The sequence below is a fragment of the Paroedura picta genome, chromosome 2 (assembly GCF_049243985.1).
Source record: "Paroedura picta isolate Pp20150507F chromosome 2, Ppicta_v3.0, whole genome shotgun sequence".
Lineage (NCBI taxonomy): Eukaryota > Metazoa > Chordata > Lepidosauria > Squamata > Gekkonidae > Paroedura > Paroedura picta.
The window spans coordinates 24,712,321-24,727,524 of record NC_135370.1 but is presented as its reverse complement, the minus strand read 5'-3'; the positions used below and the strand labels follow the sequence as shown (position 1 = coordinate 24,727,524).

Sequence of the window (15,204 nt, the reverse complement as noted above, 5' to 3'; positions counted from 1 at the left end):
CACCTTGCTGGAAGATTCTATGGATTTACCCTACCCCCAAAACGTTTTACCAAAACAGGGAAACAAGCATATGCTGCAGAGCATCTGATTTTTTAGAACATCTGATGTTACCTGTCACGTAATTGCTTCATTTGGGTGTCAGAAGCTGAGATTTATGTTTGACAATTAGGTACCCACTAGGGGTCACCAATGCGATACCTTTACTGATGCCTGACAAATATTTTTTTGCCTTCTACTTTTTATGACCTGAAGGAGCCTCAAAGCAGCTTACAATCACCATCCCTACCTCTCCCCACAATAAACATGCTGTGAAGCAGGTGGAGCTGAGTAAGCCCTCAGAGAACTGCTCTGCAAGAACAGCTCTAAGAGATCTGTGACTAGGCCAAGATCACCCAACCAGCTGCATGTGCAGGAGTGGGGAATCAAACCCGGTTCTCCAGATTAGAAGCTGCCCTTCTTAACCACTACACCTAGCCCCATTGAAAGTCAGTGGGGCTAGGGGGGACTTTTTGCCCACCGGGGTTTCTGACATTCAATTGGCTATGCAGGTTTTAAAATCCTGCTGTGCCAGCAGTTGACAAAACCATGGAAGGATCTTCACAGGGTGCCTGAAGGGAAGCTATGGAGGCCATTTTGTGGCTGCGCCCACCACACTGTGGTCAGAATTCCAAATGGAACCCAAGGGTGGGGGACCATGGGTATCAACCTATCCAACATCAAATCTCAGTGAATGACAGTACCAGTATAAGGACATTCCTGAAAAGGACGTCACCGGCTTCACATTCAGGACCGGAAGTAGGACTTACATTTTCAATCAGGTCACAAATGATAGCGTTGTTGAAGTACTCGATGTGGGTCCATTCAATGTCCTGTTGAGAGCAAACAGAGGAACAAAACAGTGGCAGGAAACACTTTTGAAGAACGGGGAAGTAGTCGTGTGGGTTTTTATACCCTGCTTTTCGGTGTCCAACGGAGTCTCAAAGCAGCTTACAACCACCTTCCCTTCTTCTTCCCACAACAGACACCCAGTGAGGGAGGTGGGGCTGAGAGAGCGCTGAGAGAGAGGTCAGTGAGAACAGCTTCTATCTGGGCTGTGATGAGCCCAAGGTCACCTAGCTGGCTGCATGTGGAGGAGGAGTGGGAAATTAAATCTGGCTCACCAGATTAGAAGTTACTGCTCTTGAGCCAGCCTGGAACAGTGGTGGCTGGTAATCTGGCAAGCCAGGTTGTATTGCCTGCTCCTCCTTCACATGCAGCCAGCTGGGTGACCTTGGGTCTAGTCACAGAGCTGATGAAGCTGTTCTGACCGAGCAGGAATATCAGGGCTCTCTCAGCCTCACCCACCTCACAGGGTGTCTGTTGTGGGGAGAGGAAAGGGAAGGCGAATGTAAGCCGCTTTGGGACTCCTTCGGGCAGAGAAAAGCGGCATATAAGAACCAACTCATATTAAAAAAACAACTCTTAACCATTACATCACGCTGGCCAGATGCTCCTAAGCATGCTTATGCAGAAGCCAGATCCCAGTGAGTTAATGTGTCACTCCCATACATGAAGGGAGTTTCGATGGGCATTATTACAATTCAAAAGGGGGGCGGGATAATCGTTGAGGTCCACTCCATCTCACAAACAATGCAACAGGCGGAGTTGGCAGCAGGCCTGGAGAAAAATATCCTCTCCCTTTCATAGTAGCTAAAGGCATGGAAAAGGGCCAAAGCTTTTTGTGGCAGGGAGGGAAAGGGCATCCCATGAGCCACTCTTAAAGAGACAGGGCATCTTCCCCACCAGACAGCTGGCCACCCTAACAGTGGGGCAATGTCACCATGTCTGCATCTTGTTTCTTCCCACTTCCTAGATGTTGTGGTTTCCCGTTTAACGTCTAACCCAAGGGGGAATTCTGATTCATGCATTACTTTGTGGCACTTTAACTGGCCTCATCAAGATCCTGCTACTCTATTCCAAAGAAGCGTTCCAGGCTTTGTTTCCTCGCTTGTATTATTAAACGCTTTGGGTGCTCCCATCTCTTACGCAGGCAGAAGTTGAAACGAGTAATTTGTCTGCAGCAGCGGAGAGGGTAGTGTGGTTGGGTATGTGTACGTGTGCATGATGCCCTGTCAATGGCCTCCAAAATATCCTAAATATCCTTTTTTTAAAAATTTGTAAAGTATTTATTTGTATGAATTGTGAAAACAAGTCCAAACCAATATTCATAACGGTCCTCCTCATGTATTACATTCAACATAAAATTACTTATCTCTATTTTCAATATAAATTGCTTACTATTTCACCTGAATCTAAATAAGCTACAATAAAAATTCTTGTTTACAACCACTCTTCCTTCTAACCCTGACTCTGATCAAAGTAACTAAGTTTTACAAAATATATTATAGATTGACTTACACAAACATGCTTAATGTGTATATCTCTGATTGTCAAAGTCTTATATCTTAATTGTCATTCTTTGTACATTATTACTTGGCTTGGTAATCTAGGAACATCTTCCATTGTTCAAACTAAATACCCTATTTTTAACAGCCTTTCTTGGGTCACAGCATGGTTAAGGCCTGTGAATACATATGGGTGTCAATGTGTGACACACACAAACACAGATACACACACAATTGTGTACCCCATGTTTTCACTGTAGCATATGGTGACCAGATTTTAGCATTGGTAAAGCGGGACACCATTGACCGGGGGGGGGGTTCTTGATTAAAAATTTGGTCTATATGGAGCAACAAATATTGTCATAAAACGCATAGAATGCAAAAATAGCATTGTAGTATATATTTTTAATTTCAACATAAGTACAATTTTCCAGGTGCCCCCAGATGTCTCTCTAAAAGTGGGACAATCTGGTCACCTTACTGTAGCAAGATGTGTATGGCTGATACATTTTTGGAGGCTATTGGGGAACGGCTTGGATTCTGTTTCCAATGAAACCTTTCTGGGTGAAATCTTTTGTCTTCCTTTCTATATATAAGGCAAACATCAACAACCGGCACCTGGGACATGTCCCTTGGAAGATTCTGGGTAAAAAAGTTACATTTTTATGTCTCAACTGCAGCACGTTTCAGCAAGCCAAACATTTACTTGCCTCTGACCCCTACTGAAAACTACCCTAAAAGCTTAAGAAAAAATCTGTTCTGGGTGTTCGGATGACTTTTCTCCTAGGAGCATCAGCCAGCTCAGAGGCTAACTATGGAACTGAAGATTCGAAGCCACGAAGGACTGCAGAGGAAGGGAAGAAACGTGGTCAGGAAGCCAGGAACCATGTAAAGAATTTACAGAAAGTCTGAGTCCAGTGGCATTTTCGGACCAACGAAGTTTAATTCCGGGTATAAGCTTTCATCAGCAGCGAAAAGGTGCCACTGGACTCAAACTTTGTTCTATTATTTCAGAGCAACACTTCTCTCTACCTATATGTAAGGCTTGAGGAAACCGATTTCAAAGTGTCTGATGGAGGGTGCAGGCACACGAAAGCTCTGACCAAGAATTAAACTGTGTTGGTCTTAAACGTGCCCATGGACTCAGACTGGGTTCTGCTGTTTCAGATGGACACGGCGACCCACCTGAGTTTAAATCAAGTTTGTTTTCATAGCCACGTGTTATTACAAAGGGAGGCGGAAGCCGTGGAGATATTTCTGTGTAGTGTGTGTAGACTGTGTCTTGTGCAGACCGGAGGTCTCTTTCATTGAGAAGGGGAGGGAGGTTTTTTGTTAAACTATCACCATCCCAGAGAAGCACGTCAGACCTCAACAAGGGCCAGAGCCTTCTCTGTCCTGACCCCCACCTGGTGGAACGAGCTCCCTGAAGAGATCAGGGCCCTGCCCAAACTCCTACAATTTCACAGGGCCAGCAAAAGGGCACTCCTCCACCAGGCATTCGACTGAGGTTAATCCAACCTAGAAACATACGCCGGTCCCCCTCATTTCACACCCTCCATAATCTGAACATTTCTGACCTCCCCAGGAGCTTTGTTAAAGTTGACCTATTGAAACTGTTCAATGAGTTATAACCTGTTAAAACTGACATTTATTGTTGGAATTGTTATTGATATCGTTGTTACTGTTATTAAGGTATAACCCCACCATGTTTCCACGTAAACCGCCCTGGGCCATATGGAAGGGCGGCATAAAAATCTAAAATAAATAAATAAATATAAATCAATCCCTGCCCGCCCCCGCAATTAACTTTGTGTACTGTAGCCTTCTGTCCAAATTTGCAGCACCCACTTGACATCGCTGGAGCTAAAGGAGTGTCCCGAAACAGCTGCCAGATTACTTCCCATTCCGTTCTCCTCCTGTGTCACTTTCCCATGCACTCCTTGAAACCGAGCCAAATCCTTTTAGCGCAGAGACGAGAGTCAATCATGTTTCTGCGCAACCCTGCAGCGTTCGTAAGGGAAGCAGCATCGTTTCTGTGCGGGAAACCCTCTGACTCTTGGGTCTGATTTTCATCTGGGCATGTGTGTGTGTGTGTGTGTGTGTGTGTGTGTGGGAAACCTGGGTGAAAACTGAACGGAGCTTTTATTCCAACCCCAGATCGATTCAGTCCCTGCCCTCTACACAGAATTCGATTTCCGTTTGGATTTTGGGCAATTTCCTTCTGCAGCAAGAAGGATTGGTCTGGTGTGACCCTACCTTTATTGTGCAATAACTCAGAGTGCTGAAAATCCTCAACATCCATTTGGGAAAGAAAGCTCCATGGTAGAGAACCTCTGATAGGCTACACCTGGTCATGTGACACGCTTGCCTTAAAGGAGAAGCCCCTAATTTCTCTCAACTTCTGTCGGTCCTGGATTTTTCCTCCCTCCTCTGCCTTTTTCGATCCTCTCCCCCTCCCCTCCAAGAAATGAAAGAGGCTCCCTGCTTGGCTCCTCTCCCCCCACCCTTCAAGAAAAGAAAGAAAGAGGCTTGGCTCCCCCCCACCTTCTGAGCCTCCCTAACCACGTGCAGAAGACTTACCTGTTTCAATGGGGAGGGGGGGAAGAGGAAGACCTGAGTTCAAAGCGATCTGAATTCAACAGGATCGACAATGGAATAAAGAAAGTAAGTGCAGACTCTGCCCTGGGGATGTTGGGAGGAGGGAGGGGGGACTGAACAGAACTTGCAGTCCCAGGCAAAACAACCCTAGGCCTTCCTCTCAAGGGTTAATATGCACCACGGTTCCATCTTGCAGGTGTTCCTAGTTGGGCCTAGCAGGACATGGGTCTCTTATCATCTTCGAGGTCCAGGTATGGAACAAGATCATTGGCTTGACATGAGAACCAGAGAGTTGCAGAATGTGGGGGACGCGGGAGGGAGGGGGCTGTTAGAGCAGTGAGGTCATTTCCCAGAGGGTTCTAAACAGAGTGCTTTCCGATTGGCTCATGGTCATCACCTGACTCAGGAAGGCCAAAATCTGTACCTGGCCTGAGTAGTCGAGAGTAGATTGGCTAGCTGGGATTTTGGGTTACAGAAGACCAGCGCCTCTGAACTGCTGTCGGCCTCCTCGAAAGCCTGCTTGAGCTGAGGCCTGAAATAGCAAGAAAGGAAGGCTGTGCTGCCTAGTATAACCTTCCGAGTGTTAAGCAGTAAGCTAGCTGTTGTTATTTTCTGAGTTCCTGGTGTTAGAGATCTGTGCTGTGACCAATATATATTAATGAACTGCTTTTTCTAAATGTCCTTAAATCAGTAACCTAAACTAGAGTTTGTTGATTTGCACACACTTGCTCTGGGACCCCGTGGCGTTCAGGCCTCAACGCCTGGAGTTCCCATCTTGATTCGTACTGGAAGGACATGATGCATTTCCACTTTGTCTGGCAGGTCCCGGCATCCATGGATTTGCTTTCAGGGCTTCTTGACTTTCATTCGTCATTAATGCTGCATTAGACCAACTAGGCCATCCCAACCAGCGCCATTAAAAGCTTTTAAGGCAGCTTGTTAATGGCAAAGAGGATGACGGACTGCACAGAAGGCGCGACCCAATAAAGAAAGGCCAGGTTTCAGCTTGAAAGACTTGAGCAACGCTGTTAACGTACGGTGCCAATAAAGGTCTTCTGCATTTGTTAATGGCAGGACATGTTGGAGGTCATTTGTCCCTAGGGCTGCCAGGAGTGACTTGATGGCACATTGCCCACACCACCCCTCCCCAGTTGTAGACCTCCCCACACATGCATGCATCCCACAGACCCCAAGTGGCACCACCTCTAAGGCATTCCAGATCAAATGAAAGACTCTGGGTGCTTTCACCAGGCACTAACTAAAGCACTCTCAATCCACTTTCACTGCACTTTGCGACTGGATTTCACGGTGCGAAGGCACCCAGTTTGTTTTTATTTATTTCTATTCGTTTATAATTGGACTTGCACGACCGCCGCTCCCAAGGCAGGCTCGTGGCGGTTTACAATTTCGAAATACAATCCATAAAATAGCAATTAAAAAACTCATTAAAACCCTGTTAAAAAGCATTCTAAGACTCCATCCGATCTCTGGCAGTATACAATTTGAATCCCACACGAGCCTGTGGGTGGACCAAAGACAGCCAATAGAAATGGGGATGCTGTCACTGGAGACCTATTGAGTCAGGCCAGTCACTGGCCCTGACCATAAGGGGAGAGGGGAGCCTGATCTCAATCTCCAGGACCACCTCCCAGCCTCAGACAAATGCCTGGCGGAAGAGCTCCAACAGGGCCTGCAGCTCTTCAGGGAGCTCATTCCACCAGGTAGGGGCCAGGACCAAAAAGGCCCTGGCCGTTGTCGAGGCCAGGCGTGCTTCCCGGGGTCCTGGGATCATCAGCAGATTCATACCCGCAGAGGGAAGAGCTCTGCAGGGGGGCATAAGGAGGTAAGCGGTCCTTCAAGTATGCAGGGCCCAAGCCGTGTATAGCCTTAAAGATTAAGACCAAAACCTTGAACTTGATTTGGAAACAAATCGGTAGCCAGTGCAGCTGCTTCAACATAGGCTGAACATGGTCCCACAGAGAGGATCTAGTGAGGACCCACGCAGCTGCGTTCTGAACCACCTGTAACTTCTGGATCAGAGACAAGGGTAAGCCCGCAGAGAGCAAGTTACAGAAGCCTAACCTAGAAGTGACCGTTGCATGGGTCACAGTGGCCAGATGTTCCGAGGATTCTGGACAGATCTTTAAGGGTGATCTTATCTTCACGGTTCTGTGCCTTTTTTCCTTAGCCACCCTGGGGACTCACGGGGCGGAAAGGCGGCTGTGCACGTTGCAACTACACAGACGGCCATCAATGCAAGGAAGACCACACAAAGCAAAGGAGCCTTACCTCTCGGATGTATTCTTCTTGCTCCTCCTTCAGCGTAAGCTCAATGAAGATCTGCTGCAGCTTCTCATTGCAGTAGTTGATGATGAACTGCTCAAAACTGTTATCCTGCAGCAGGAAAGGAAGGGCAGAGGGACAGCGGTCACAAACAGGACTCAATAGAAAGGAAGGTATCTAAGTAAAATATCAACAGTTGGTGCTCTTAGCACTGGCAGCAGGGGGCTCTAAAGCTAGCTAAGAGATTGTGATATTTTCCTGTCACTTGGAAATAGAATTCATGCGTCTGGTCCAGTGTAACTGAAGCCAATCAAGTTCCAGAGGTACTAACTGGCCACTGTGTGAACCAGGATGCTGGACCACATGGTCTGATCCAGCTGGGCTCTTCTGATGTTCTTAGGAAGGCCTCGGCCTCTCTGCCCTGTTGTTGGCTATCCAGTGGAACTGCTTGGCCACTGAGATAGGACGCTAGATGAGATGGATTACTAGTCTGATCCAGCAGGGCCTTTATTGTGCTCACTTGAAGACCTTGGCCTCTATACCCTGTTCCTGGTCCTCCATATGAACTGATTGTCTGCTGTGTGAGACAGGATGCTGGATTAGATGGGCCACTGGTCTGATCCAGCAGGGCTCTTCTGATGTTCTCAGGAAGGCCTCGGCCTCTCTGCCCTGTTGTTGGCCCTCTAGAGGAACTGGCTGGCCACTGTGTGAGACAGGAGACTGGATTGGATGGACCACTGATCTGATCCAGCAGGGTTCTTCTGATGTTCCTAGGAAGGCTGCCTGATCGCCCCCACCCCCAGTCCGCAGCCTATAAAAGGTAGCAGACCACTGCTATATAGTGACTGTACTGACTCACTCTGTGTAATCCACCTTGAGAAAGATGTTTTTATGATCAAATTTGGAGCTTAGTTCAAAGGCAGCAGAGTTGGATCTTTTGACCCACTTTAAGGAAGCACTTTATGAGCCTCATGTGGCCCAGAGTGGTAAGGCAGCAGACATGCAGCCTGAAAGCTCTGCCCATGAGGCTGGGAGTTTAATCTCAGCAGCCGGCTCAAGGTTGACTCAGCCTTCCATCCTTCCAAGGTCGGCAAAATGAGTACCCAGCTTGCTGGGGGGTAAACGGTAATGACTGGGGAAGGCACTGGCAAACCACCCCGTATTGAGTCTGCCATGAAAATGCTAGAGGGCGTCACCCCAAGGGTCAGACATGACCTGGTGCTTGCACACCTTTACCTTTAAGGAAGCAGACACCCCCCTTTAGCTCTGCCTAGAACAAGTAACCCTACAGACCAAAAGCATAACAAGGTTTGCAGCACGAGCCACAAAGCCAACAGTTGTCACAGATTACTTGCAGCTGTACTTTTCCAATTAGGAGCACAACAGAAAGGGACATCCCACAACTGCACAAGGGGATCAAGTAAAGTTTCAACCATCATAAGGGACTTTCCTGCAGTGTTGATTTTTAAGTAGTGGTTGAGCAAAATCCATATCTCGAAGCCTCTTCAAAACTAACAGAATTGTCCGGGGTTTTTGTGAGTGTTAAAGAAGGTGGACAAGCTGGAGTCAGGACATAGTGGAACAATGAAAAAAAAGTAATCAGTCTGACTGAAGTAAGGAAATATGCACAGAGGGGGGAAATGTAGAAAATCAGCACCCCGTGGTGAGATAAGGAGCCTGTGTCCCTAGGTGAAAATGATGATGCATTTAGTTATTCTTTGGGAGTTTAAATGTGAACCTTGACCCTTGAAAATTAAATGTTATTATTATTTCACAACCAAAATGTATGGAGACCAAGGAAAACTTGGGGGAGCTTGGGTTGTTTAGCTTGGAGAGGAAACGACTAAGAGGGGATTTGATAACCACCTTCAAGTATTTAAAAGGTTGCCATATGGAGGATGGAGCAGAGTTGTTCTCTCTTGCCCCAGAGGGATGGACCAGAACGAATGGGATGAAATGCATGCAAAAGAAATTTCGTCTAAACATCCAGAAGAAGTTCCTGACAGTCAGAGCGGTTTCTCAGTGGAACAGGCTTCCTCGGGAGGTGGTGGGTTCTCCATCTTTGGAAATTTTTAAAGAGAGGCTGGATAGCCATCTGACGGAGAGGCTGATTCTGTGAAGGCTCAAGGGGGTGGCAGGTTACAGTAGATGAACGATAGGGTTGTGAGTATTCTACACAGTGCAGGGGGTTAGACTAGATGACCCAGGAGATCCCTTCCAACTCTATTTTACTATGATTCTATAATTTAAAAGTTACTATAGCACTGGAAAAGAGCCACTAAGATGATGAAGGGGATGGAACACCGTCCTTATGAAGCAAGGTTAAAAAGGTCAGGGCTCTTTGGCTTGGAGAAGTGACAACTAAGAGATGACATGACATGACGTGACATGAGGGGCGACATCATATGACGGATCCTAGACAGAGCTAAGTATTCCTAGTGCAGTGGCCCCGGGGAGAAGCAAATTAACCTGACATTTCTCCTTGATCAAGGATGCGCGTTGCCTTCTCAAACGAGGGAAGACGATTGCTTCTAAACAGAGGGCTCTTCAGAGGGCATTTGAATAAAAAGTAATGCAAAAGGGGAAATGCATGCATTAGCAAGACCAATATAGCCCTCGCAATCAGAAGAGCAAATGTCAGCATTTGATGAGCTATATGGGAATACGTTAATGCTGGCACGATATGCGAAATGCTAAGAACGGAGTCCGTTTTCTTCTCAACGCGCTTCAAACGCCTAGGTCTGGAAATACAGTGCACGCAGAGAGGCACTGAGTTTGCCCACCGCCTCTCTTGCACCGGCGATGTTCCGACACAGGGAGGCGTGGGCACAAAATGGCTGTCACAGAGGGGTGGAGTTAACCACAAAATGGCTACCACAGAGGGCGGAGCCAACCACGTCCAGAGACCCAAGTCCAGAGAGTGCGGTTATGAATGACCCTTATAAGTGACTCTTCAGCATTCTTAGCACAAACTCCTTTGGACAAGACATCTTTTAAAATGGACATACTGTTTAAAAATATTTTCTTGAATACGCACCGCTGCCCTTCACGGGGCGGATCCTTGAGCTGTGGTGGAAGCTGCTTCCGCAGCAATGTTTTAAAAAACCTGCACAGCCAATCAGATCTCCAACGGCTAGTAAGAAGCCCTGCTGGGCAAAAGCCCTCCCCACTTCTTCAAAACATTCCGCAGCATGCACCCCAAAATTTATTGGCGGCCACTGTGGCCTCATCAGCACCAGGTTGGTGACCGAGAATATTCATCACCACCAGACTACAATCCTATTCCATAAGTGCAGCTTTCTTGGGCTCTTTCATTCTGTGAATCCCTTCACAAACATTTCCTAAGCATCTCTGGTGCAAATCAGTCAATAGATCGATAGATCAAAGTTTCACACATCCAAGCTTGGGCTGCTGGAGCAGCAACAAGGGACAACCGTTTCACCATTAGCCTGGGTGTAAACTGCACGGAGCTTTTATTCCAGCCCCAGATCGATTCAGTCCCTGCCCTCTACACAGAATGCGATTTCCGTTTGGATTTTGGCCGATTTTAATTTTCCTTCTGCAGCAAGAAGGATCGATTCGGAGTGACTCTACCTTTAGTCTGCCATATCTCAGAGTGCTGAAAATCCTCAATATTCATTTGGGAAAGAAAGCTCCGTGGTAGAGAACCTCTGATAGGCCACACCTGGTCATGTGACACGCTTGCCTTAAAGGAGAAGCCCCTAATTTCTCTCAACTTCTGTTGGTCCTGGATTTTTCCTCCCTCCTCTGCCTTTTTCGATCCTCTCCCCCTCCCCTCCAAGAAAAGAAAGAGGCTCCCTGCCTGGCTCCTCTCCCCCCCTTCAAGAAATGAAAGAAAGAGGCTTGCCTCCCCCCCCCCTTCTGAGCCTCCCTAACCACGTGCAGAAGACTTTCCTGTTTCAATGGGGGGGGGGGAGAGGAAGATCCGAGTTCAAAGCGATCTGAATTCAACAGGATTGACAATGGAATAAACAAAGTAAGTGCAGACTCTGCCCTGGACAGGGCTGGCTCAGGGGCAGATTTTGCAGGGGGGGGGGGGGGTGCGGCAATCTTCACACCTGCCTGCTGGCCCTGCCACTGGAGCCGATAATCCACCTGGACACGATCCCTGGGCCTTTTTAAAAAGCATCACATCAAGCCACACATGCTGATCGCCAAACTCTCACGAGATCCCCTCTTCTTGCTTCTGGAAGCAAAACGCTGTCCGGAGTCTTGTGAAATAAGATCATTTCACAAGTGTTCTGGGAATGTGCAGCTTCCTTTGATGTACCAAAGGCAACAAGTAGCTTGGATCTCCAAGAGGGAATGTAACCGTTAAAGCTACAAACAGTTAAGCCGACCTTGTGTGGCTGCAAAACCAGGCGGTAGGTAGACTCCGTTTCTTTTGACATCCCAGAACCCTGATATCATTGAACCAGTTGCAAAGTTTTTATATCTTGCCATGAGAAATCGTGAATGTTTCATGTCCTACCCTAAAGCATGATCTTTGCCTTTGCTCTCACTAGCATCCTTTTGCACTTTCCCTTCTTATATTGTACTTTTATATGCTATTTAAGGCTTGTTGTTGTTATTGTAAATAAGATGTACCAAATGAAAAAAGCAGGGGCAGCAAAGGAGTCGGCAGCGGGTGTGTCTTGCTGACTCCTGTTCAAGGATGGTGAGTGACGAGGGCAGCAGCTTTGGCTGGGAGGACCCAGGACGCTTTGAGCCAACACTGGGGAAGGCGTTTAAAACTTGCCAGCACGGTTGAGCGTCAAACGCCAGTTCACACTGAGCAGATCCAAGATTCACAGAGAAGTGGTCTCACAGTGGCTACTAGTCAAGGCCATTGAAGGAAACCTCCATACACCGAGGTGGCAAACTTCTGGAACGCAGGGGATTGCCTTGAGCCCTGAGCGCTGTTCGTCTGGCCGTCCAGGGCAACTGGTTGGCCTCTTTGGGAAACAGGGTGCTGGACTAGTTGGACCACCAGTCTGATCCAGCAGGGCCCTTCTTCTATGCCCTTGACCAAAGAACGGTCTGGGACGGTTGTCCTCTTCCACCGAGCGTGCAGCTTTTGAAGGGATGCACACAGAGCGGAGAGGGAGGAAGGGGACCCCCACCTAGCCAGCCAGATCAGCCAAATCGACCCTGGCGATCAGTGGGGTGACAGATGTTGCAGCCAGATCGCTCTCACCCATGTCATATGTTACAACGATATAGGCTAGATATCAGGAAAAAAAATTTCACAGTCAGAGTAGTTCAGCAGTGGAATAGGCTGCCTAAGGAGGTGGTGAGCTCCCCCTCACTGGCAGTCTTCAAGCAAAGGTTGGATACACACTTTTCTTGGATGCTTTAGGATGCTTAGGGCTGATCCTGTGTTGAGCAGGGGGTTGGACCAGATGGCCTGTGTGGCCCCTTCCAACTCTATGATTCTATGATTCTTCGCCCACAAAACAGCAGCGTGCAACTGAAGTGGCCAACAGGGTTTTCTCTTGCTTCAGCAGTGCTTGGTGGAGAAGGGCAGATGAGAAGCTTTAAAAAGATACAGGGCTCTTTCGGTCCTGGCCCCCACCTGGTGGAAGGAGCTCCCAGAAGAGATCAGGGCCCCGCCCGAACTACAACAATCTCGCAGGGCCTGTAAAATGGAGCTATTTGGTTGAGGCCAATGAAACACCCACTAGCTAGAGCCCAGGGGCCCCTGCCACCAACCACTGCGCCTGCTCCTAGAAGAAGCAGATCTACCGCTGTACAGTTTTCTTTTTAAAAAATTACTCAGCTGCAGAGTTGGAAAGTTTCTAGGGACTACCGTTAAGCATGCTATAAGTTCCAAGTTCCACTGTTTGTAATGTTATAAGGTTCATGATGCTTTCTTTGCACGGAACAACAAATGTTTCACCGTAAGCTGCCCTGAGCCACAAGGTAGGGCGGTATATAAATGTACTGAGATGTAAGGAAATGAATAAATACACTCTTTTGAAAAGCTGTTAAGGTGGAAATGTAGTTGACCCCTGTGGCATCCGGCTGCATCCAGACAGCTCTGGGTTGGGGAATTGCTGGAGATTTTCGGGGAGGAGCCTGGGGAGGGGTGGGACTTCTGTGAAGTATAATGCCACAGGGTTCACCTTCTTAAGCAGCCATTTTCTCCAGGGGAACTCATCCGTCACTTGGAGATCAACTGTAATCTCCTGCTGCCGCCACCTAACTGCACATCAAGCCTACATTGCCTGTGGGTTCATATTCTACACCTTTTCAGTCCTTATAGGAGGCCCAAATGAGTGCTGGACAAAAATCATTTCAGGAAGAGCATGGAGAGAGCTTGCGAGCATTTCCTTGGCATTTTAAAATCATACAAGCTGACTCGTTCTACACAAAGGTCACAGCAAGCATCACATTGTTGGAGATACCTGAGAAACTATTTAAAGTGACACACACACACATTCCACAAGTATGCTTATACTCATCGAGGAGTTATGATGGAAAAGCCAGATAAAAATCCATCAGATAGAAGGGCTGCCATTCCCAGTTTAGTGCTGAACCAGGAGAATTTGCCTTTGGGCAACAGGCAAAATGGCCCTGAGCACATACAAGCAAATATGAACATGTCAACGTTTTGTTCAGGGTGTGCGCACACAGTCGTTGGCCCACAAAAGTCCTGCGACTTTGTTTGTCCCAAGTTTATTTTGCGGGGACCTTTAAGCAAACACCAGTGTACGCTGCACACATCCACAAATCTCCTTGATGCGCTCTTGAAAAGGAGGGTTGGCATTCCGGCTTCTAAGGGAACTTTCTCACCGATCTTTCTTAACTTACTGGCATCTGCCTAAATCCCATCTGTCTTGATAAGGATCGCTGAGCTTTCCAGCGTCTCACAGGCAAGCTTGTATTTTGGGGGCAAGAGTTACCAAGGTCAGCAGTGACAGAGAGAGAATGGGAACAACTGTACAGCTCTGAAATTGGAGGCATGTTATTTCTTGCAGCCTGTACTACAATGCAATCAGGATTGTAAGCTACCTTAAACTGTGGCTGGCCCAAGGTCATAGAATCATAGAGTTGGAAGGGGCCATACACACCATTTAGTCAAACCCCCTGCTCAACGCAGGATCAGCCCTAACCATCCTAAAGCATCCAAGAAAAGTGTGTATCCAACCTTTGCTTGAAGACTGTCAGTGAGGAGGAGCTCAGCAGGTCATCCAACAGGCCTGTGTCTCAAAGTAGCTCTCCCCACAACAGGCTCCTTGTGTGGCAGGTGGGGATAGGAGAATCCTGAGGGAACCAGGACTGGCCCAAAGTCTCCCAGCAGGCCTCCTGTGTCTCAAAGCAGCTGACAATGCCCTTCCCTTCCTCTCCCCACAACAGGACCCTTGTGAGGCAGGTGGGGATAGGAGAGTCCTGAGGGAACTGGGACTGGCCCAGGGTCCCCCAGCAGGACTCCTGGGTCTCAAAGTGGCTGACAACCCCCTTTTCTTCCTCTCCCCACAGCAGGCACCTTGTGAGGTAGGTTGGGGCTGAGAGAGCTCTGAGACAACTGGGACTAGCCCAAGGACACCCAGCCGACTGCATGGGAATAGAACCCAGTTCTCCAAATTAGAGGCCGCCCCTCTCAGCTACCCCACCAAGCAGGCTCTCAATAAGGAAAAGAACCTCAAAAAGAAAGAAATAATAAAGATAATTACCTCAAAAATTTCAAAGCCATAGATGTCCAAAACTCCCATGACTTTCTTCCTCACTTTTGTTTGCGCCTGGAAGAAACTCAGTATTACTTTCATGCCCGTAACTGAGATTACATTAAGACTGTCCAATCATCGTGATAGAATAAAAATCATTGCACAGGGAAAAGACAGATGAGTGCAGCGATTCTTAGCCCCCTGGCACTGCTTCAGTGCTACGCTGCAAACAGAGGAGCACCCGATGCTACTCTCCAGTTCATTCGTTCTAA

At 47.8% G+C, this 15,204-nt stretch overlaps 1 protein-coding gene across 4 annotated transcripts in view; it reads right to left on the bottom strand.

Moving 5' to 3' along the window:
- Positions 1 to 15,204, bottom strand: part of MYO1B (myosin IB) — a 197,594-nt gene that overhangs the window by 39,289 nt on the left and 143,101 nt on the right. For all 4 annotated transcript variants that reach the window (XM_077319495.1, XM_077319496.1, XM_077319497.1 and 1 more), the window contains 3 exons: positions 14,942 to 15,007; positions 7,272 to 7,376; positions 807 to 869 (listed from right to left, as the gene is read on the bottom strand). In XM_077319495.1, the coding sequence (XP_077175610.1) occupies positions 807 to 869; positions 7,272 to 7,376; positions 14,942 to 15,007 (234 nt within the window). The remainder of the gene's footprint in view (positions 1 to 806; positions 870 to 7,271; positions 7,377 to 14,941; positions 15,008 to 15,204) is intronic.